Below are 20,571 nucleotides of genomic sequence, written 5' to 3'. Positions count from 1 at the left end.
GCTGCTTGCTTTGGGATGCTCTGCCTTGCTTCCTTCTCCTGGGGTGCCTGCGTGCTGGCCACCAGCTCCATCCCACCAGTGCCCTCATCCTCCCTCCCAAGACAGGACAATCCCCACAACAGCTGCACCAGCCTTGCCTCCCTGCCTCAGTTTCCCCATGCAGAGCGCTGCATGGGGCTGGGAAAGATGAGTCCATGGGAGCTAGGGGGATGAAGTGTTTTCTGGCTCAGTATTTTGCTGCAGGGATGAAGCAGCAAGGAGCAAATCCCCATCAGAACAGCATGTAGAATGGGTGCTGCCCAGGGCAGGAGTGCAGGGTGTTGGGGCAAGGGAAAGGAAGGGGATGGGAAGGTGCCCACCACCCGCTGTGACAGCCCCCAGTGCTGGCAGGGCTCAATGGAGCCAGGCATTGGCAGACAGGTCTGGCCCGTGCCCAGATTTAGCTCCTCCATGGGGGAGAACTAAAAATAGCCCCCGTGTTGGTACCCAGCAGCAAGGTCGAGGCCCCGGTACATCAGGCCAAGGTGAGCCGGGCAGTGGCACCAGTCCCGACCGCTGGGCACCTTGGGGGTGGCCACAAATAGCAGTGGAGACACTGGGGACACATGGGGACACAAGGACTGCTTGGGTAGCTGGGCTGCTTTGGGGTGAGGATGCCTCTAGTCCCCCCTCCCCACATTCAGGGGTTCCTGTAAGAGAGGAGACCCCCCAAGCCTGGTAGGACACTGAGCCGGGCCAGGGTCTTTTGGGGGTGATGTCCCACCCTGCACAGCCAATGGGTCAGGCAGGGCACGGGGGAAAGAGGGTCCTGGAGAGTGCAGAGCAGGTTTGGGGTATCTGGAGAGCCTTGGGGCCAGTGGAAAGGCAGCAGGGTCTGGAGATGGAGCCCGGGGTGAAGCCATTCAGTGCCTGGGTGTACAGGCAGGGTCTGGCTATGCAGCAAGGAGAGGGAGGACAGTGGGGCTGAGAACAAACACAAGCTATGACAGGCGTGACACCCTCCAGACTCCAGGCACGCAGCAGCCGGTGGCACCAAGTGTGGCAGGAGACACACAGAGCGGCCTTGGGAGAGGACAGGAGACAGGGAGACAGGCTAGGATCCACCAGCAGTGGCGTGGGGAAGAGGGGTGACCATGCCATGAGCACTCAGGGAAACCTCATTTTTGGGGGGATTACAGCAGGCCTGTACACCAGCTGCCCTGCTGCTGCCCAGGCTGCCCTGCCACACTGCAGGGTGGCTGGTGATGGACCACCCAGAGCCCCACGGTCCTGTGGGGAGATGCTGCCGGCACACTGGGGATCAGGAGCACCAGCGTGGTTACTGGCATGACTGATGCACTGAGAGCTGCGGCCCACACCTCTCTTTTGGCTCTTCTCCATGATCCCAGTCCCTCTGCACCGTCTCCTCCCTACTTCTACCCAAGCCTTGGGCAGGATGAGGCCAGGCTCATGCTCAGTGATGCAGGGACCTGCAAAGGGGGGGGATCTCCCTGCGGTGCCCCTGGCTCGCAGGCAGAGCTGCACTGCTGTCCAGCAGCAGAGCAGATCCTCCTCACTGCCGATGGGATCCTGGGCCACCTGGGCAGGGGGTGACAGCACAGTGAGGAGGCAGAGACACCCAGCTGTCTTCCCTCCTGCTGCAGGGGTGCTGTTGCTGTGCCTTGGACACATGCCTCCAGCTCTTCCCCGCTCCCACCTTTGCAAAGCCGCAGGAGCTGCAGCCTGCCGGCCAGGCACGGGGGGCGACAGGTGCAAATACCCCCACCCACGTGTGTGCCCGCCGCTGGGACCCCCACACGCGGGATGGGGCCCACACGTGTTGCACACCCGGCTCCGCGCGTGGGAATCTGCGCACAGATGGTCCCGCGCCGGTGGTGGGAGGCTGGGAAATCACATGCGTGTGCTCGCCATGGTGTTTGGGTGCTGCCTGCCAGCACCCTCTGTTCGGCACCGCTGACGTGGGGCAGCTGTAATTACCCTGCCCAGGCTCCTTGCCACAGCGGCGTGTCCTCCCGCGGCTGCGAGATCCCGGCGCGTGTGCTGCTCATTATCCCACTACCTGGGGACTTCCCAGCTGAGGCTGGCGGGGCGGGAGATGGCTGCTCCGGTGTTCCCACCGCTTGAACAGTCAGCGAGGGCTGCCTGCTGGTCCCTGGGCACCAGCTGGGAGTGCCTGTTGGCTGCAGCACCATCCGTAACGCAACCCCAGCAGGGCGCGGGGGCAGTCCCAGGACCCGTGCGGGCTGATGATGTGCCCCACGCTGCCGGAGACCAAATCCTGCTTCTCCCCAGCTTCAACTGACCCCCATGGAGACAGAGCCTGACCTGCTATTCCTGCTGTCGTTGCCCTTCCCATTTTACCCTACAATGACCTTTCCTCAGTCCTGCAGCCAAACCCCCTTCTTGGGACCCATGCATCCCAGACCCGTGCACTGCTCCCCTTCTCTCCTGCACCCTTGCAGCCTTCCCGTGGCTGGCCCAGCCCCTCTGCATGGCTCCTTGCTGCAAGCCAGCCCTGACCCACATTTTGGGGTGGGTCATGCAGGATGCCCTGTGATCGGGGCAGCAGCAAACACGCAGACACACAAGCATGCGAGCACAAGAGAGACTGAGGGATGAATTGAAATTTAGGGAAGGTAAGAGACCCAGCACCAGCTCTGCTACACCCCAGCCCTGGGCAGAGCTGCAGGGAGTCCTCGGACTCTTGCCCTTGGCTGGCCTAAGAGACTTTCTCCAAGGCAGGAAAGAGATGCACACAAGGGGCACGGCTACAGCTGGTCCCAGTCCCTCTGGGATTCACTGGTCCGGTGTGGGAAGGGCTTAGATGTGTTTCCTGTTAAGCTGGAGTCTACAGAGCAAGGATGGGGGAGGCAGGGTGCCCCCAAACCAGCTCCCCGCTTGCTCTCTTGCTCCCCCACCAACAGACCCTCCATGGCCAGATCTCTGCGTGGCTTCGGGTCCATCTCCCTACAGCCACCATGGACGATCCCAGCGCCAGCTTGCCAAGGAGCCTCCATTTCTCACTGCCCTGAGCTGCTCCCCACACAGCTGGGGGAAAGCCACCGGGACAACTTTTTGGGGCCAGGGATATGGTGCAGGGACAGGGAGCAGCATTGCACCCCCAGGCCTTAGCACTGAGCACCTTTCTTCCCCCCCCACAGAGCCATGGGGGTGCTGATGTCCAGGCGGCAGACGGTGGAGAAGGTGCAGAAGGTCAGCTTGGCCGTGTCAGCCTTTAAGGATGGGCTGCGGGAGCAGCCATCGACACGGCGGCGGGCGGAGGCGGGGGACACATGCCAAGGAACGCTGGAGCAGGAGGTGCAGGAGGGAGAGGAGGAGGTGTCGGCAGGACCTTCCCAGCCGAAGGAGAGCAGCTCCAGCAAGGCAGCCTGGGAACGGCTGCGGGACGGCCGGGGCGTGGAGCCAGAGGAGTTTGACCGAGCCAACAGGTTCACGCCACCCGCCTTCATCCGGCCCAAGCGGGAGCTGCACGATGACGAGCCCCCGGACATCAGCCTGGAGCAGCGGGAGCAGGCAAGCAGATAGAGCATGGGGACAGGGAGAGAGGAATGGGGATGGAGAGGGAGAGGGGAGAGCCCAGGGCTGTGCCAGCATCCCTGGTTCCCGCTGTGCAGTGACAGCCTCCCCAGTCACGGCAAATCCCCATGGAGACAGCTCGGGGGGGCAGGGGGCCAGGGGCCAGGCTGGGCAGCTGGAGATGCCATGGAGGGAGGGGGATGTGACCAGTCAGATGTGCCCTGGAGGGACTCTGGGGTGTCTTGGAGAGGAGAGGTCACTGCTGGGCACAGACAGCTCCAGCTTTGGGGAAGAGAGAAGGACAGTTTAATCTATGTGTTTGTCAGCCTACAGCCAGCCAGCCTACAACTCAACCCATCCATCCACACCTGTGACCCTTACAGCCCAACCCAACAGCTTATCTGCCCATACCAGCAATCCCACAGCCCACCTATCCACACCCATGACCTTACCCACGCACCCACCCATCCACCCACCCCAACAAGCCTACACCCCAGCCCACCTACAGCCTGACAGCTTAAACCATACACATCTACAACCAGCCAACCCACGGATCAGCACTTCCACCCACCCACGCTACAACCTGAAAGACCAGCCAACCTACAACCCCGCAGCAACACCAACCCTACAGCCAGACCCATCCATGCTCCTCTAACGCCACAAGCCATGACCCCACCACTCACCTATTCCCTACGCCAGCCCAATACAACCCCACCCTCCCATCCGCTCTGCCCACCAACATCCATCCCCATGTGTGAAGCACCACCCTGACCCCCACCTTAAGAAGCCAGCCCCTCTGAGCAGCTGCCTGTCCTCCCCAGGTCCTCAATGACGAGATGTGTGAGATCTGCGAGGTGTGGACGGCCGAGAGCCTCTTCCCCTGCCGCGTCTGCAGCCGGGTGTACCACGACGGCTGCCTGCGCCGCATGGGCTACCTGCAGAACGACAGCGCCATGGAGGTGACAGAGACGGCGCATACCGAGACGGGCTGGAGCTGCTACTACTGCGTGAGTGCCTGGGGTGGGGGACACTGGGCTCCTGCGGGGTGGTGGGTGCTCCCCAGGGAGCTGTGCCCTGCGCAGACATGAGCAGTGTCCCACATCACCGCTTGTTCTGCGGTAACAGGGGGCCTGCTGCTCCCCAGCTCCTGCCACCCACCTGATGGGGAACCACCGGAGGGGAGGGGACGGTGGCCCTTCACCACCTCCCCTGCAGCCAGCCCCCCAGCACCTTGATGTGACACCAGGGGACGTGCTGCTGGGCACAAGGAGCTGCGGCAGAGCTGGAATGGCACCTAAAGCCCAGGGGTGTGGAGCATTCCCACTGCAGCGCCCCTGGGTGACACAGCACACCTCGCCTCTCCCACATGCCTTCAAAGAACCCCGGTGCCGTGGCACGGCTGGGTGCTCCCCCCGCCCCGTGCCTTTGCCCCACATCTCCTCTCTGCCCCCCACCCCAGGACAACCTCAACCTCCTGCTGACGGAGGAAGAGATGTACAGCCTGATGGAGACCCTGCGGCACTGCAAGATCATTCCAGGTGCGGACCCTCCCCACGGCAGGTCCTGGCTGGTTGGGGAAGGAGGCTGGGGAGGTGGGCCCCCTTCCCTGGGTGCCGCACAGCCGACCTGTCCCCCGCAGAGACCTGCCTGACCCTGGACGACTTCCTGCACTACAAGCACCTGGTGCACAGGCAGCAGTTTGAGCGGCCCATGGCCGAGGCGCAGGAGGAGCAGGCAACCCTGCAGTTCTCCGCCCTGGACCCCAACAAGAAGGGGCACATCGAGTGGCACGACTTCCTCTCCCACGAGTCCATCCAGCTGCTGCAGAAACTACGACCACAGGTACGGCTGCGGCACCCAGGGGCTGTCTCCCATGGCCAGCACCCGTGGCTGTGGCACCCAGGGCAGGAGACTCCCACAGTGATGGGCACGGGAGCTGGGGGGGGTCGTTGCCATGGGGTGAGCGCTCCCCCTTCCCCTCTCCACCCCCCGCAGAACGCCCTGCTGCGGCTGCTGACGGCCAAGGAGCGGGAGCGGGCACGGGCGGCCTTCCTGGCCCTGGACCAGGACGGCGACGGCTTCATCGGGGAGGGCGAGTGCCACCGGGCCCGGCACGCCTGGTTCCGCAAGCACCAAAAGGAGACGCCGTCCTGCAATGTCAGGTACGCGGGTGCCCACCCTGGGCTGGGGGTGACATCCCTGCTGCGGGTTCCCACCACAGCCCCAGCACCCGCTGAAGAGGCTCGGCATACAAATGGGTGCCCCCCCACTTCCCACCACCTCCCCCTTCGTGGCCCCGCAGCCTTGCCCTGGCCCCGCGCACCCTCTTCCTCCCCACCGCTGCCAACTGGGGCGCGAGGAGGGGATGAAGGGCGCCTTCCTCCCACCCCCACAGCATCAGCCATGTAGGGCCCATGTCGGAGAGTAGCCCCGCCAGCAGCGGCAGCAGCAAGAGCCAGGAGAAGACCCTGCTGGTCCCGGAGCGGGAGGAGGCCAGGTGAGGCAGGGGTGATTCGGGGGGCTGGGGGACACCCCGATTTTGGAGGAGGTGCCAGGGGAGCGGCCGGTGACCCCACGTCTGCCTGCAGGCCCGTCGACTGGCCCGGCTTCCTGCGGGAGAACGTCGCCTACATCCTGGCCGCCCGCCCCAACAGCGCCGCTCTCCACCTGCAGCCCCCGGCCTAGCCCCCAGCGACGCCATCTTGGGAGGCGAGGCCTCTCCCGCCGTGGAGACCCACCCAGCCCTCCCCTGTGGGCGCAGCCGGACGCCGATTGGCTGGCGGGGTAGCGGCCCCGCTGCCCTCTCCCCCTGCCTCCGCTTCGGATTGGCTGTGAAGAAGATGGATGCCAGGCTCTGATTGGCTGAGGGAGCGGGTGTGGCTCCTGGAGGGTCTCTGATTGGGAGGGGTGGGGAAGTGGGAGGGGCAGGGAGTGGCCCCACTGCCCCCCTGCGCCCCACAGGGCCTGCTGCGGGGAGGGGTCCGGTGCTCTGGGGCTGCTGTGGGGCACAGGGGACAGGGAACCTGTCTTGCCCCCATGATCCCCAGCCCCACAGCACCCTCTCACCCGCCGGCGCCTGGAGCCACCGGGGACCTGTCCCCAGGGGCCCGCAGACGGAGCGGGGGTCCGCCCCCGAGGAGCAGTGGGGATTGCTCTGGTCCTGGAGCCGGGTCTGGGTAGTTGTGGTGTAAGAGCGGAGCCCAGAGCAGCCATGGGCCCTGCAGCGCCACGGGGAACAACCATGTAATGCCAACAGCAACGGCATGGGAAGGAGCACTGGAACGGAGAGCACCGAGGGAGAGCAAGATTGGATGCACAGGAGCGCTCCCCTGCGTCCCTCATCACCTCCTGTCCCCCTCAGCCGACAGGATGCTCTCCCCCTGCTCAGCATTCCAGTCCCACACCAGCCCTGTTTGCTTCTGCTCCCTCCCCAGCATGGCCTCGCTAGGGGCATTAGTGCTCAGGGTGAGGAAGAGGAGGCAGAGTCCAGAGTTCCCCAGGGTGTCAGCTGCAGGGACGAGGCACTCCCTGGGTAGAGCTGGTGCCCAGCAGCCCTAAGGCGGATGGGTGTGCTCAGCCCGCAGGTGAAGAAGCAGGGACCCCTGGAAACCTCGCCCCATGCGCACCAGTGTATGAGATGCCCAGGTCCCACGGCAGCCCCAGCAGCCACCCCCTGCCCCTCCGACCCCCTCCCCACAGTGCCCTCAGCCTCTCCCTGCCTGGCATGCCGTGGCTCAGCCGGGGTGCCCCAGGGTGTGCCCAGACCAGGGGAGCACCTGCAGCAGCCTGGTCGCTCCCTCGCCTCCACCTCCCGATACGATGGGAGCACCATCCTGCTCACCGCCCCTTCCCCAGCCAGGGCACAGGCCCCCTCTCCAGGGACTCTCCGCGCTGCAAGACCGGGAGGCACACCGGTGCCATGACATCTTCCTCTACTGCCCTGGTGTGTCAGGCCAACAGGGACATTTCAGATGCCAGGTCCAAGACGGGGCCAGAGCCATGGCCATGGCAAGGAGGCAGCTGTGGGTGCGTGGATCGCAACACCCGCTCTGTACTGAGAAGCGTCCATTAAACAGCTGTGTCCAACCAGCCTCCGACCGGCGAACCTCCTTACAGGGCTTCTGGCTTCTCCTTGGGGATTTCTGGAGACCCCACGGCTGCCTGTTGTGTTTAACACCCTGCGCCAGCCTTGGGTCCCTGTCCCATCACGCAGGCTTGGCCTCATGTCCCCAAAGTGTCCCACAGCAGCAATGGGGGGAAGACAGGGGGTGCACCCAGGACCCTGCAACCTCGGGGTACCCTACATCTTGCCAGGACAGCAGACACTGGGGAGAGTGCCTGTCCAGCCCCACAACCACCCCAGTCCCCTGTGGGAGGGATGAGGGTGCTCCTTGCCTGTGGAGGAGGCTCCAAATAGAGCACTGGGCACCAGGGACGCTGGATGCTGGGAACAGCCTGCTTGCAGCAGTGCTGGGAAACCCAAAATAACCCTGCAAAGACACCAGGTGTCCCCAGGAGTAGGTGTTTGGAGAGGGGTCCCCATGGCTGGAGGTTGCTGCCGTGTTAGCCACATCCACGGAGCTGCCAGGGAAAGCTGTGGCTGCTGCTGGTGGCAAACGGGGCTCACTTGCCTCCAGGGTCCTTCTTTGCATAGCTCCTGTGCTGCAGCTGGGAGGGGAACAGGGCTTGAAAAGTGAATACGGGGGAAAATTAGGAGGGGGATGCTGCCCTGGCAGCATCCGTAGGGTCAGAGAGCTTGTAGCTAAAAGCTGGACTTGGATATTTCAGCCCATTCCCATGGCTGCAGTGGGCTGCTGTTGCATCCAGATCACAGCAGGAGTGTCCAGCTTGCCCTCAGAGAAAATCTAGCAAGCGTTTCAGGCCCTGGAAGTTCAATTAGCTGTAAAAGCTCCTGGGAGAGGCACCCATCACCATGAGGCTGAGGATGGGCACCCAGAAGAGTGGTGGTGGTTTGTGTGCCTGAAGTCCGGATGCCATGGGCAGGTGATGCCATGGGCTCTGCCCGTGCAGGGAAGCCCTCGCCTGGAGAGCTGGTGTTAATTGCTGCATTATTGCTCCAGCTGCTGGAGCTGAAGAGCAAGCTGGAGCAGAGTACAGGTCCTGGGGTTCCTGGGGGTCAAGTACCCACTGCCAGCACCCCAAACCCCACAGGATCCAAGCTGGGGAGGGGGTGCGGGGTGCAGAACCCCATCCCAGACCCCGACCCAGGCCCACTCCACACCTCCCCCTGGGGACAAGGCACAGGCAGCTTTCCCAGCCCCAGCCTACCCTGCCACCCCCTGCAGCAGCCTGGCAACCCTGCCAGGGCACGCAGCCGGCTGGCGTCCCGAGGGGGCTGGCTAACGAGGGCCGCAGGTGGCCAGTCTGGCCCTCATTCTTCAGGGCTATCCTGTCATCACCCAGCATGCATGATCTGCCGCAGCTGCAGGTCCCCAGCGAGCGCCTGCCGTGGGGCAGAGCATGTCCTAGCCAGCTGTGTCTCCACTACGGGAGCCTCAAGGTCTGGGCAGAAGCGGGAGGACGTGGTAGGGAAATGGGCAAGGTGGTGCCATGGCATCTCTGAGCTATCACTTGCTCCTCTGAGACTGGTGACCTCAGAGACCCTGTCACCAGAAGGCCTCGGAAGCCTGCAAACTGCTCTCCCGAATGCTGGTGTAAACCTTCCCCTGCATGTTAGTGCAAACCTCCTCACCACCAGAATGCGGGTGCAAACCTCTCTCTGAATCTCCCTGAATGCTGGTGCAAACCTACACCTGACTGCTGGTGCAAACCTCTGAGTGAGTGCTGGTGCAACAGTGGTGCAAATCTCCCCGCCAAAAATCCCAGAGGCCCCAAACCAAAGGATCAGGATGCTCATGGGAACTGGCTGTCCAGCCCACCCCATCCCAGACTCTGCAAGGAAGAAAACCCCAGAGCGGGTACACTCATGCAGTGGGGATGGTGTCTGTGTTGCCTACACATCCGTCGTCCCAGGGCCATCACCCACCACCGGGTGCCACGCAGTGGGTGCTGTGCTCCCCGTGGGGCTGCTCCCAGCCCAGCATCACCCAGCGTGGGCCCGGGGGCAGCGTCGCAGAGTCCTGGGGGCAGCTCCAGCTTGTATGTGGCGTTTTGCAGCAGGCAGCTGTCAGAGCATCTGCAAGGGGACCGGAGCACCTCGGGCTGCCCGTCCTGCCCGGCTCAGCGTGTCCCCGCTGTCCCATGGGGACTCCGGGGCGGCGGGGCGGGGGAGGTATGTGGGTGGGTGGTAGCAGCACCCTGCTCTGCGGGGAGGTTGCACCCTCTGCTGGGGTGCACGGCCATTGCACGAGGCTGCCACCCACCCCAACATACCTCTCTGCTTGCGGGCAAGATGGGTGCTTGGCTTTGCACCCCGGGGTGCAGGATAGCACCTTTCCTTCAAGCCCGGGCACATCTGTGTGTCCCCGGGGCTGCCCTGGGCTTTTCCAGGTGCCATCAGTTCTGGTGCGTGCCAGAGAGGAGGTGACCACGGTGTGCCCGCACCAGAATCAGATGACACAGGGGGGAACAGGGGTGTCCTGCTGGGCTGAGACAGTGTCACCATGAGTGGTGGCACCCGGCCATCGCTGGGGCGAGATGTCAGAGCCCCATCCCGTCACTGCCACAGGACCAGCCAGGGACCACCGGCAGGAAAAGGGGGTCCTCTGGGCAGTGTGTGACAGCGACAGCAACAGCCACAGCCCCTGGAGGCAGTGCCACCATGGTGGCCCCAACCATCCTTCCCCTCCCAGGCCAGAGCAGGAGTGACCATGCAGAGCAGGGACAAGTGTCCCCATTAGCAACACCCTCCACAGATGCGAGCAGGGTGAGTGGGGAGAGGAAGCCGAGGGGATTTGGGGTGCAGAGCTGCGACGAGGAGGTTGGACCACCCAGAAGTGACCCCACACACACCCTGAGTCGGGGTCCCTAGAGGGACCAGATCCCTCTGGGAAGACCTCCGGACAGACTGGGGGGCGAGGGGGCTGTGGAGAGGTGTGAGGGGCCACGAGAAGTGTCTCCCCTTTCCCAGCAGAGAGGTGGCCACAGGGTGTCGCCTCTGCACCGCGCCGGGAGCGGGCGGCGCCGCTGTCGGACCCGCACACGGCATCGCCACCCCCGGCCGCCGCACCGGCGGTGCGGACGCGGGACAGGGTGGCCGGCGGGGGACAAGAGCCTGCCACCAGGCCGCCCCGGCGGAGCGGAGGGGCTGGCATCAACGCACCGGCCATGCCTGCACCCTCAGGACCAGCCACCGGTTCCACGGCGCACGCAGGGAAGAGGGATGCAGGGACTCGCTTCAGTCCCCAGACGGCATTTGGTGGGGTGGTTCGTGACCCCCTTCTCCTCCCGCGCCAAATCCAGCTCTGACCCCAGTCTCTGCCCCGTAGCACCCTCCTCCTCCACAGTTATGTGCCCGTGGCAGGTGAGTGGTGGGCCACGCACCCTGCATGAGGAGCTGGGACTCAGCCCGCTGCGGGGAGCCCCGGGCTCCTGCAGCCTGGGGTGGGCTCCATCCTCTGCAGCACCCAGGAGCTGGGAGACCCTGGACCTTGGGGAAGAGGGCCAGCCCAGGGGTCCCTCCATCCTCATGGGATGCACGGTGAGCTGGAGCCCCCTTCTCTCTGTGTCCCCTGTCAGGAGGCCTGGGCAGCCCCTCCTCTACACAGAGCCACTGCACCCCCTAAACAGCCGCAGGGTCTATCCACACCCAGCACTGCTGCAGGGCTGGGAAGGATGCTCAAAGTGACGGAAACGCAGCCAGGCACTGGATGTGATGACAAGGGTAGGGACAGCGATGCCCACCAGCACCTGCTGGGACTGACCACATGATGCTTGGGTCCACAGGGCATCCTGGAGGGAAGCCGTACAGGACCTGAGCGGGGAAACAGGGTCCCCTCCCCAGCATCTCCCCTAGCACACTGCCAGGAGCAGCAGGATGAGCTGCCTTGGCAGGACACAACCCGCCAGGCACTCCAGCATGGAGGTGGTGTGCTCCTCTCCCCAGGAGGATGCACATGGCCTGGGCTACCCACGGGAGCCCACGCGTGGGGCTGTGCATGGCTTCCTGCTGCCATGCCGTGCCACCGGCTCCTGCCACCCCCACATGGCCAGCTCGGTGGCCCTGACACGGTGCAGGGCTGCCAGATGCTGCCCTCCTGTTCCTGGCATGCTCGCTCCCGCTTTCCTCCCTGCACAACGGCCGCGCGCGGGGACATGGGGTGCCTGCGTGGTGCGAGGGGTGCAGAGGCAGCCCCGGCACAAGGAGGGGCACAGCGTGGTGCCAGGCACAGCGAGCATCTTGCTCCCAGCAGCAGCTTTGCTGTGACTCATCCTGCCAACCCACACAGCACCCAGGCAAGGTGTCCAAGTCCCCTCCTGCCTCAGTGCAAGGCCACACAGGAGCAACACATTAACACCGCAAGTCCTGGGCGCCCCCAGCCACCCCTCCCTGCACCTATTGCCCTGGCTTTGCAGTGGGACCAGAGGTGGCACCAGGGACGGTGACCCCAGCCCTGTCCTACCATGTCCTGCTCTTGCCCTCTCCACAGCAGCCCGCACCCCAATGGCCCCTAAGCAGCCACTATCAAGCACCAGGGCTGGTGCGGTGGGGGTCAACAGCTGCCGGATAAGGCGAGGAGGGAAATGGTTTGGGGTATGGCAAAGGGCAGGACCTGCCTTCCCATTTTGGCTGTGAGGATCCAAGCCCTGCAGCTGGTGTTGGAGCAGATGCCGACAGTCCCTCTGGGTAGCACAGCAGGCAGCTGTTCGATGCCATGCATGTCCCTGCATGCCCCAGCATCCCCTCTCGCACCACACATGTGCTGCACACCCGAGCATCCCCTGTCCATCTGGGATGAGCTCCTGGACCTGAAAGCCAGCACACAAAGTCCTCTCTCGCTCCCCACACCCCCATGTCAAGGCACGCGATGGGGACACCGGTAACATGGCATCAGTCCAGGACTAATCCGGGTGTCCCACAGAGCCAAGGCGTACCCTGGCTGGCCAGGGAATGAGGAAGACAGCCAGAATACCTGGAAAGCAGGGATTTGGATCTGAGCCACCCCAGAAAGCCAGCACCGCACTTGGCACAGTCGGAGGCACGCAGCCCGCAGGCGGATGGGGACATGGAGCCCCTTCTGGGTCATCTGCCAACCCACCCAGCATCCACGGGGCTGCCTGCTCCCCGGGGCCGGGGGTTAGAGGCTCTGGCAGCGATGACGGGAGTAGTAAAGGCGGAGGCACCTCGTGTTCGGCACGGGGCACCCCACGACCCACCAGCAAAATGATCTGGGGGCTGGAGTGACTGATCTGCGAGGAGCCGCACGCAACTATATCTGTCTCGCTCGGCTGAGCGATGACTAAGGGAAGGGCAGGAGAGCAGTCTGCACACCGCCAGGCAGAGGAGGAATTATTTAGGCTGGAGCGCGGGGGCGGAGGGAGGGGGGCTGGAAGGAGATGGGTGGCGGGAAAGTGGAGGCTGGGTGGGATGCTCCGGCAGCGCTCCCCCTCTCCACCGGAGAGACACGGAGTACCAGGCTGGGAAGAAACAGAACAAGAGCTGGGGGACTGTGAGTTGCCGGCTCACTTTTGGGGAGAAAATACTTTCAGCCAAGGGAGTGTCCTGCCCTGGTGCCAACCCCACAGCCAGGCGCTGGCAGGACAGCCAGCACGCCTGACGGGTGGAAAAACACCCAGCAGCTGCCCGCACAGGGCAGGTCCCCGATGCCGGCACAGCCTCGTCCCTGCCCTCCTGCGACACACCAGCAGCTGGACAGCAGGCTATGTGCAGGAGCTATTTCTGCTCATCTCCGCTGGTTTTCTGTGCTGGTCTGCTATTTCTGCGTGGGCTGTGCCGCTCCAAAGCTGGGGCCAGCCCCAGCCTGTGGACAGGGTCCACCGCGCTGCACTCGGCCAGCTTCTGGGGGATAGATGGGTGCTGGCCTTGCAAAAATTCACATCAGTGCCCACGAGGTGAATTTCTAACGGCAGGGAGAGAAAGGTGGAAAAATGACCCCACTACGTGGCATCCCTCCTGAGCCCTGGCCCAGAACAGCAGTGCTCTCATGTAAGCACCTGGCGCACCACAAAAATCAAAGACAGGAGGAGGGGATGCTGAGACTCATGGGCTCAGCATCCTCTGGGACAAATCCTTTCTCCCAGGAAGGAAGGGACTCCACTACAAAAGCCGCTCCCACAGCCAACAGATAGCAAACCCGACTCCTGGGGTAACCCTGTGCTTTAGGGGCTGGCAGCAGAATAGAAAAGAGCAAGTCAAGCACATGGAGCCGCAATTCCTGCTGATACTTCAGCTGGGCCATCCTGTCTCATTGACCTGCAGCTTGCAACTCTTCTCCCTGCTCTGTAAAGATTTTTGCAGCAAAACTGGGGCACAATCATCCCAACCCAGCTGACACATGAGGCTGTGGGAGCTCCACACATGGGGAGCAGAGCCAAGGAACCTGTGTGCCCTCCGGACTCTCCGGCCCAGGAGGATGTTTGCAAGGGAAGCATCATTTCTAATTCAGAAAGCCCCCAAAACTTGCAGCCAGGAGTGCCTGAAGGGTCTCTGGCTCACTTTAACAGTGCAGCACTGAAATGTGTGTGTTATGGTCAGGAAGCAGGTATGAGGCTGGGTATGAGCCCCATCAGTTGAACATCTACAGGCTACAAGAGCAGGATCATGAAATTAAGGAAGGGGCTATAACCCAGCATGATTTCATGCTCATATGTTCAACACGGCTTGTCAAATAATCCTGGCTTCTTTATTTGATGACTATAAATCCAACTGCTAAAACTCCACCATGGACAAACCAGGCTGCCGTCAGATCATCCCTCCAGCACCCTGAGCACCGAGCAATGCCGGGGGAGCCCTGCAAGGCCAGTGACCTGCCAGGACCCAGCCCTGGGGAACTCCACCCACCAGACCAACTCCCACGGGCAGCAACACCTCCATCACAGCCTAGCCCCCTCCGAGCCAGCAGGTCCCTGGGCTGGCAGCGAGGTGGGATTCGGAAGCCACAGTTTCATCTCCCGTCTTCTCATCCTCAAAGCAACCTGACATTCTCTTCCAACACCCTCGGCGTAGCCTGGCAACGGCAGTACCAGCATGGAAACAGCTGTACTGGCATGGAAACGGCAGTACCAGCATGGCAACGCGGATGCCGGTGGAGAGATGAAAATGTCAGGTGGATCCCCCCTTGCCCTGCCTGTCCCTCTGGTTCTCGGAGCAGCAAAGCTGCACTGTCTCCCCTGGGTACCTCCAGTGGGCTGTGGGCACTGGGCACAACGGCCTCGCTGGCCTTGCCTCCTCTCTCCCCATTGCCCAGCGTTGCATGAGATGAGTTGCTGGGTCTCAGCCTGGGTCTTGCAGGTCCTGGCATCCAGGGAGCCACGGCAGCACGTAGATTTCCCCGGGGGCGACGGGGGAGACCCATACAGGGGCAAACACCTGATTTGAGAGGCACAAATTTGTGAGACCGAGGAAAATGGTTCCTCTGGTTTTTGGCTGCCAAGAGCTTTTTCCTGCAGCCAGCCCCTCTGTCTACAGGAGCAGGCCTGCCGCTCAGGAAGGAGGAAAGGCACTGGCATCCCTGGTTACGGGAGACATTGGGGGCTGCCCTCCTCACCCCGTTTGGCCAGGGGGATGCCTCCCCCAGCAGCGGGCAGAGAGGGCAGCCGGATCATCCCTCTCTGCCAGGGAAGGAGATCCGGTGGGGGCATCGGAAGTTACACAACGCTGCGCCAAGCAGACAAGGCAGTGAGCGCGGCGGGGGCGCATGCCAGCCCCCGGAGTGAATTCCCTGACGTGGCAAACATCTCCCGAAGCCCCCTCGACGCCCACCTGCACACGCAGGCAGGAGCCCACGCGCATACGCAGGCAGGAGCCCACGCGCCGGCGCACGCCTGCCTCTAAAGGAAAAGCCTCGCCAGAGCCAGAGCTGAAATAGTGAATTGCCTCATTCATTCACCCTCTCCGGAAGCTCTGCCCGTACATGCAAACACACACGCGGGGAGGCATGTGCGGCAGACGTGTGCGCCCACTCCTATGCCCTCAGGAATCCCGCCCCCCCCCCCCCCCCCCCATCCCCATCCCCAGCCACCTTCTTCATCACCCGCTCCGAAATGCAAGCACAGCCTGCACCCATGCATGTCCCTCCACGCAAACCCCGGCTCTGCAGGTGGGGAAACCTGGCTGGAGCAAACTTGGCGTGTGGCCGCCTTCGTGGCATGGTGGGGTGACCCACGTTCCCTGGGCAGGGCGGAGACCCCCTGCCACTTTTTGCTGCCAAATCCAGAAACTTTCACATGGCAGACACCCCCTTAGCATGCACATATGCACTCCCAGACACGTTTGCTCTCACGGCTTGGAGAAGACCCTTTCATAGGGGATCCTGCTGTAGCAAAAACCCCTCACCATGGCCAGATGGGTGACTCCATCCCCAAAAGCCTAAGCAGGACCCGGCAGGAGCTGTGCAGGGCGCGCCACACGCATGGCATGGGGGTCATGTATGTGCACAGCATGCAACGTGCGAATGCCCAGTGACGCATCCATACGGGATGTGCATGGACAGAAACCTCAGTTTCTAAGCTGGAAGGCCTGGCCTGGGGTTGTCACCAGCGAACACTCCCCCCAGGACACACAGGCTCACAGCACACCCTCGCATGCAACCTCGGGCGGACGCAGCACGTGCCAGCACGCACACGCCTGGCACGCTCAGCGACACGGGGCTCTGCAGAGCCCGTCTGGCGGCTCGGCGCACGCAGGGCACACACAGGCACGGCCAGGTAGCAGCGGGGCAGAGCGATGCCTGCAGCCTGCCTGCCTGCCTGCCTGCACCCCGGCGTGACCCCGCTTTGCCGGCATGTCCTTACGCAACTCCAGCCGACCGTGGGACAAGCCACCGCACCGAGCTGGGAGATGGAGCGGATTCAGCTAATTTCTTTTCCTAGAATAACTTCTTTTTTTTAAGCCCTGTGAGGTGCCCGAGAAAACATCCCATCTCCACCCGCCGCCCCCTCACCTGGCAGCCTCCCAGCAGCAACCAAGCCATGGTGCAGCAGCAGCAGCAGCTGGCACAGCGCGTGCAGCACCCGCGAGCGCGGCATTGCATCTCGGCCAGGGCCCCTTTCCCGACCCGGCAGGCAGGTCATGGGTCCTGGCATCCAGGATGGTCAGCTGTCACGACATGTCCCCGGGCCTATTCTCCCTCCCCTTGTACAGAGGGGAAGCACTGATGTACCCGCAGGTGCCCCAGGACCTGCGGGACGGGCGCCCAGCTCAGTTTCCCCGCTAAGCGCTGCTGCAGATGTTTGCCAACACCTGCTCTGGACAGGGAGGGGACCGCTCCTCACATCGATGTGACCCACAGATGCCCACACTGGACCACACACCCCAAGGAAGCAGCAACTTGAGAGCCTGCACCCTGTCCCCACCTGCCCCTCAATGGCTGCTCTTCCCATTCGACTTTGAATATCCTTATTTTTCCTCAGCCTCATCTAGAATTTGAGACCAGGCACAGGGGCTCGTATCTGTCCAGATTACTTTTCCTCCTTCATGAACACAGGTCACTCAATACCGCTCCAGCCTCAGCAATGCTTTATAAAGATGGTCGTTTGCCGGAGAGGAGCCCTGCCACTGTCACAAGGTATGGAAGCAATCCCAGGGCCCGTGGTGCAGCTCAGCCCCCCTCACCAAGCCCAGCACATTGAATGGTCTGTATTTTGGCTCCCCTCCAGCAGCAGGAATTTCTCCTCTCCACCTCCCTCCCACTCCCCACCCTCCTTCGGGCTGCACATTCAGCGCTGCTGCCCTTACTGAAGGTTGAAGCAAAGCACAGAATTAGTTTGGGGCTGTATTTTCTTAAGCATTAATTCTTTCAACTCCTTCTCACGCAGAGACGCTGCTGATCTCCTCATATGCTCCCTAATTACGCAGCACTGTAACTTTTCCCTCTTTGCTCACTCTCTTCCAGCAAATTGGAGGGTGAGGTTTGCCAAGTCTTACTTTCACCTTCACCTGCTGTCATCCCCGAGCAGGCTCACATGTATTTGCCTTGCGACGGTCCAGTTGGAGACAACCATAACCAGCTTTATCTTGGTGCCTCACAGCAGCTCTGGGCACCACGTGCCAGGATGAATCCCCTCTGCAGTCCTCACTGTGGGTGACAAGATGCAGCTTTGGGAATTAGAGCCTCAGTGCTCCAGATGTGGCCACACAGCTGTGCAGGGCCTCCAGACACCTTGGCACATCCTAACCCTGATGAGCAACAGGTCACCACAGGGCCCTGGCTCGCAGGGCTGCTGGGGAACAGCCAGCCCCTCTGCCCTGTCTCCATTGGTCTGGTTTGAGAGGAGAGCTCAGGGCTCACTGCCCTCGGGGTGTCCCCTCAAGTCAGTGTTACGGAGGGGGATGTGGCAAGTGATGAGCAGGAGCCCCCTTTCACACTGAGCAAGCGTGGGAGGAGCAGGACAGCAGGTCAGCGCAGGTCAGCAGACGCCTTCGAGGCCGCCTGGGCAAGACAAATCTCCTTTCCCCAAGGAGCAACACATCCAGCAAAACCCCATGCACAGAGCAGCCACTACAGACATCTCTGCCAGGCAAGAGAGGATGAACGTCCTCAGATACCACGATGATGGGCACCCAGGGAGACCAGATTAAACAGAAACCTCCAAGGACTGCCCTCTGGGCCACAGACACATGAGAAAGCTGCTTGGCTTACAGATGGTGACCCGTAACACCCAGTTAACCACCAGCCTTTTCGTACACCATCACCGCCCCCTGCCCCACCTCCCCAAACTCTGACTCCAAGAGAGAAATGGGCCGAGACGAAAAGCATCCTTGCTCCGGCCTCCAGCTGGGGCACCAGACCCTCAGCCAGTCCCTGCCAGCATCCCCAGCTCGCTCACTACCACACCCCCTCCCAGTTCAACCTCAACACTGGCTAGTGTCTCAGCACAAAAAGCTCCTGGCAAGGCTGTTCCCTGCCAGCAGCAGGCACTGACCCGGAGATCCACAGAGCCACCACAGGACTGACACAGTGCCACACGGCAGGGCCAAGGGCTAGCAATCACAAAGCCCCCCGAGACTGAGCTGAGATGCCTGGGACCAGACAGCCCCACGTGTCTCGGCTGGCTTGTAAAGATGAGAGAGGGGCATCTCAGCATCCTCCTGCACTGCAGAGGGGGTGCTTGGAAATCTTCCTCCCTTCCCTCCTCCTTCTGTACAGGGATCTTTATGGCTTTACCCACCCACCATCCATAATGCCGCCAGACCAAGAAGGTGGGATGCTCAGGAAGCAGCAAAATCAGAGGGGTTAGCAGGTAGGTCACAGATTTGGTAGCACCACGGAGGTATTAAGCTTCCTACAGCAATCAACTGGGTACCAGTTTGCATCCCAGATGAACCCATCGCATCTTGCCGCTGTCAGCTCATTTGGCAAATTCAGGATTAGATGCCAGGCAGACCTGCAAAAGGAAAAGCATCAGACGGACACAATCCCAACAGATGCAGCAGGGTTTGTCTCCAGCCCCGCACACTACCCACCTCCAGCTGTGACCCTCTGGGCCAGCATCCCTGCTGGGAACACCCATGGATGCCCCTGCCCTGGAAAGCAGGGACTCGTGATGCGTTTCAAGGCCAAAATTCTCCAAACGATGGGGTGGCTAGGGAGAGTAGAAGAGCTCCGTGTGCTTTGCACCCAAATACAGTCTAGAAATAACCTGCTTAAAACCTAACTGGGAGAGAGCCATCCCCAGGAGAAACCATGGAGTGCTACAGGATGCCTTTGCTGAGGCAAGCAGACCAAAGGCTGGAGGCTGAGATGGAGCCAGGCCAAACAGCACACGTCCTCCACGTGCAGACGGGTCCCCAGGGGAGACCGATGCTATTTGGGTTCCCAGCAGAGCACACTTCCAGGGGGACGCGTGAGGTCACGGGTGGGTAGCCAAAAGGATGGCAGGGGTGGGGACACGGCCTCTCCTCTTTCCCCTGCTGCGACAGGGGGTTTGCAGAGACGAGCTCCCACGAGGGGCTTTCCCAGCCCATGCACTCTGCATGCCCAGTTGGTGTTTCAGAGTAGGAGCCAGCAGGGTAGGTCAGGCAAAACCAAGGTGTCCAGAGGCAGGATCTGCCTTCTGAAGCCTCCCTCTTCCCCAGGCTCTGCCCCCAAAAAAGCACGGCAGCATCCCCCACACTGCCCTTTCCTCCCACCCACTCTTGCCCTCAGGTTTTGGCCACTCCAGCAGAGCCTAAGCACAGGCGGGGGGCAGCAGGGGACTGGAGAGGACCGAGTCCTCCAACGCTCTGCTGCCCACCGCCACGCAGAGCCGCTCGAGTCTCCCCTGCACGCCCGAGGTGGGCGGCAGGAGAGCTCTGGCACGCTCAACCGAAGGGGTTTGCAAAGGTCAGCCTGGGAGGAGGTCTCCGGCGAGGGCTGTGTGCCAGCACCGGCTGGGAACCACTCGAGAATAGAGGCAGGAAGGAGAAGAAAAAAAGAAAAAAGGAAAAAAAAAAAAAAAAAAAAAAAAGGAAGAAAAAAATAACCCAGCTGGCAGCACAGACGCTGCCGGGAGAGGAAGCGGCAGGTTGAGACAAGGACATGGCTCATTATGCCACCCCCGCAGGTGCGGAGCGCCGAGCGGAGCGGCCGGCTCGGCTGCCGCCGGCAGCAGGCTGGCAGGGGGAGGCAGCGGCCAGCACCCTCGGCCCCGGCCGGTGAGGACAAGCCAAACACCACCGGTACGGCTGGGAGCACCTTCCACCCCCTTCCTCCCGCCTGCCCTTGGGCTCCAGTGAGACCCGGAACGAGCTCTTCCAGCGCCGTCGCCAGCCTCAAGGGTTTCCAAGGCCAGCCTAGATAAAGCCCCGAGCACTCTGCTCTGGCCTTGTGGCTGACCCCGCTCGGAGCATGAGACCACCCAGGGACCGTTCCCCTCTGGATTAGCCCCCATGCTCATCAGAGCCGGGCAGTCACCAGCTCACTGTGTGCTGGGGCTACCTGCAGAGTCAGGGTG

The 20,571-nt window shown here is 62.4% G+C and overlaps 1 protein-coding gene across 1 annotated transcript; it reads left to right on the top strand.

Annotated features, from left to right (window-relative positions):
* The first annotated feature begins 3,165 nt into the window (after positions 1-3,165).
* PHF24 (PHD finger protein 24) lies at positions 3,166-6,222 on the top strand. The gene is made up of 7 exons (XM_086480215.1): positions 3,166-3,534; positions 4,359-4,544; positions 4,997-5,075; positions 5,177-5,379; positions 5,533-5,699; positions 5,933-6,034; positions 6,126-6,222. Exons 1-7 carry the CDS (start codon positions 3,166-3,168, stop codon positions 6,220-6,222), a joined length of 1,203 nt encoding a protein of 400 aa, XP_086336341.1.
* The last annotated feature ends 14,349 nt before the right edge of the window (positions 6,223-20,571 follow it).

Source organism: Leptosomus discolor, chromosome Z (genome assembly GCF_034619465.1).
Source record: "Leptosomus discolor isolate bLepDis1 chromosome Z, bLepDis1.hap2, whole genome shotgun sequence".
In the NCBI taxonomy this organism is placed as follows: Eukaryota; Metazoa; Chordata; class Aves; order Leptosomiformes; family Leptosomidae; genus Leptosomus; species Leptosomus discolor.
Note: the sequence above shows the minus strand (reverse complement) of the source record. Positions and strands in the feature narration are given on the sequence as shown.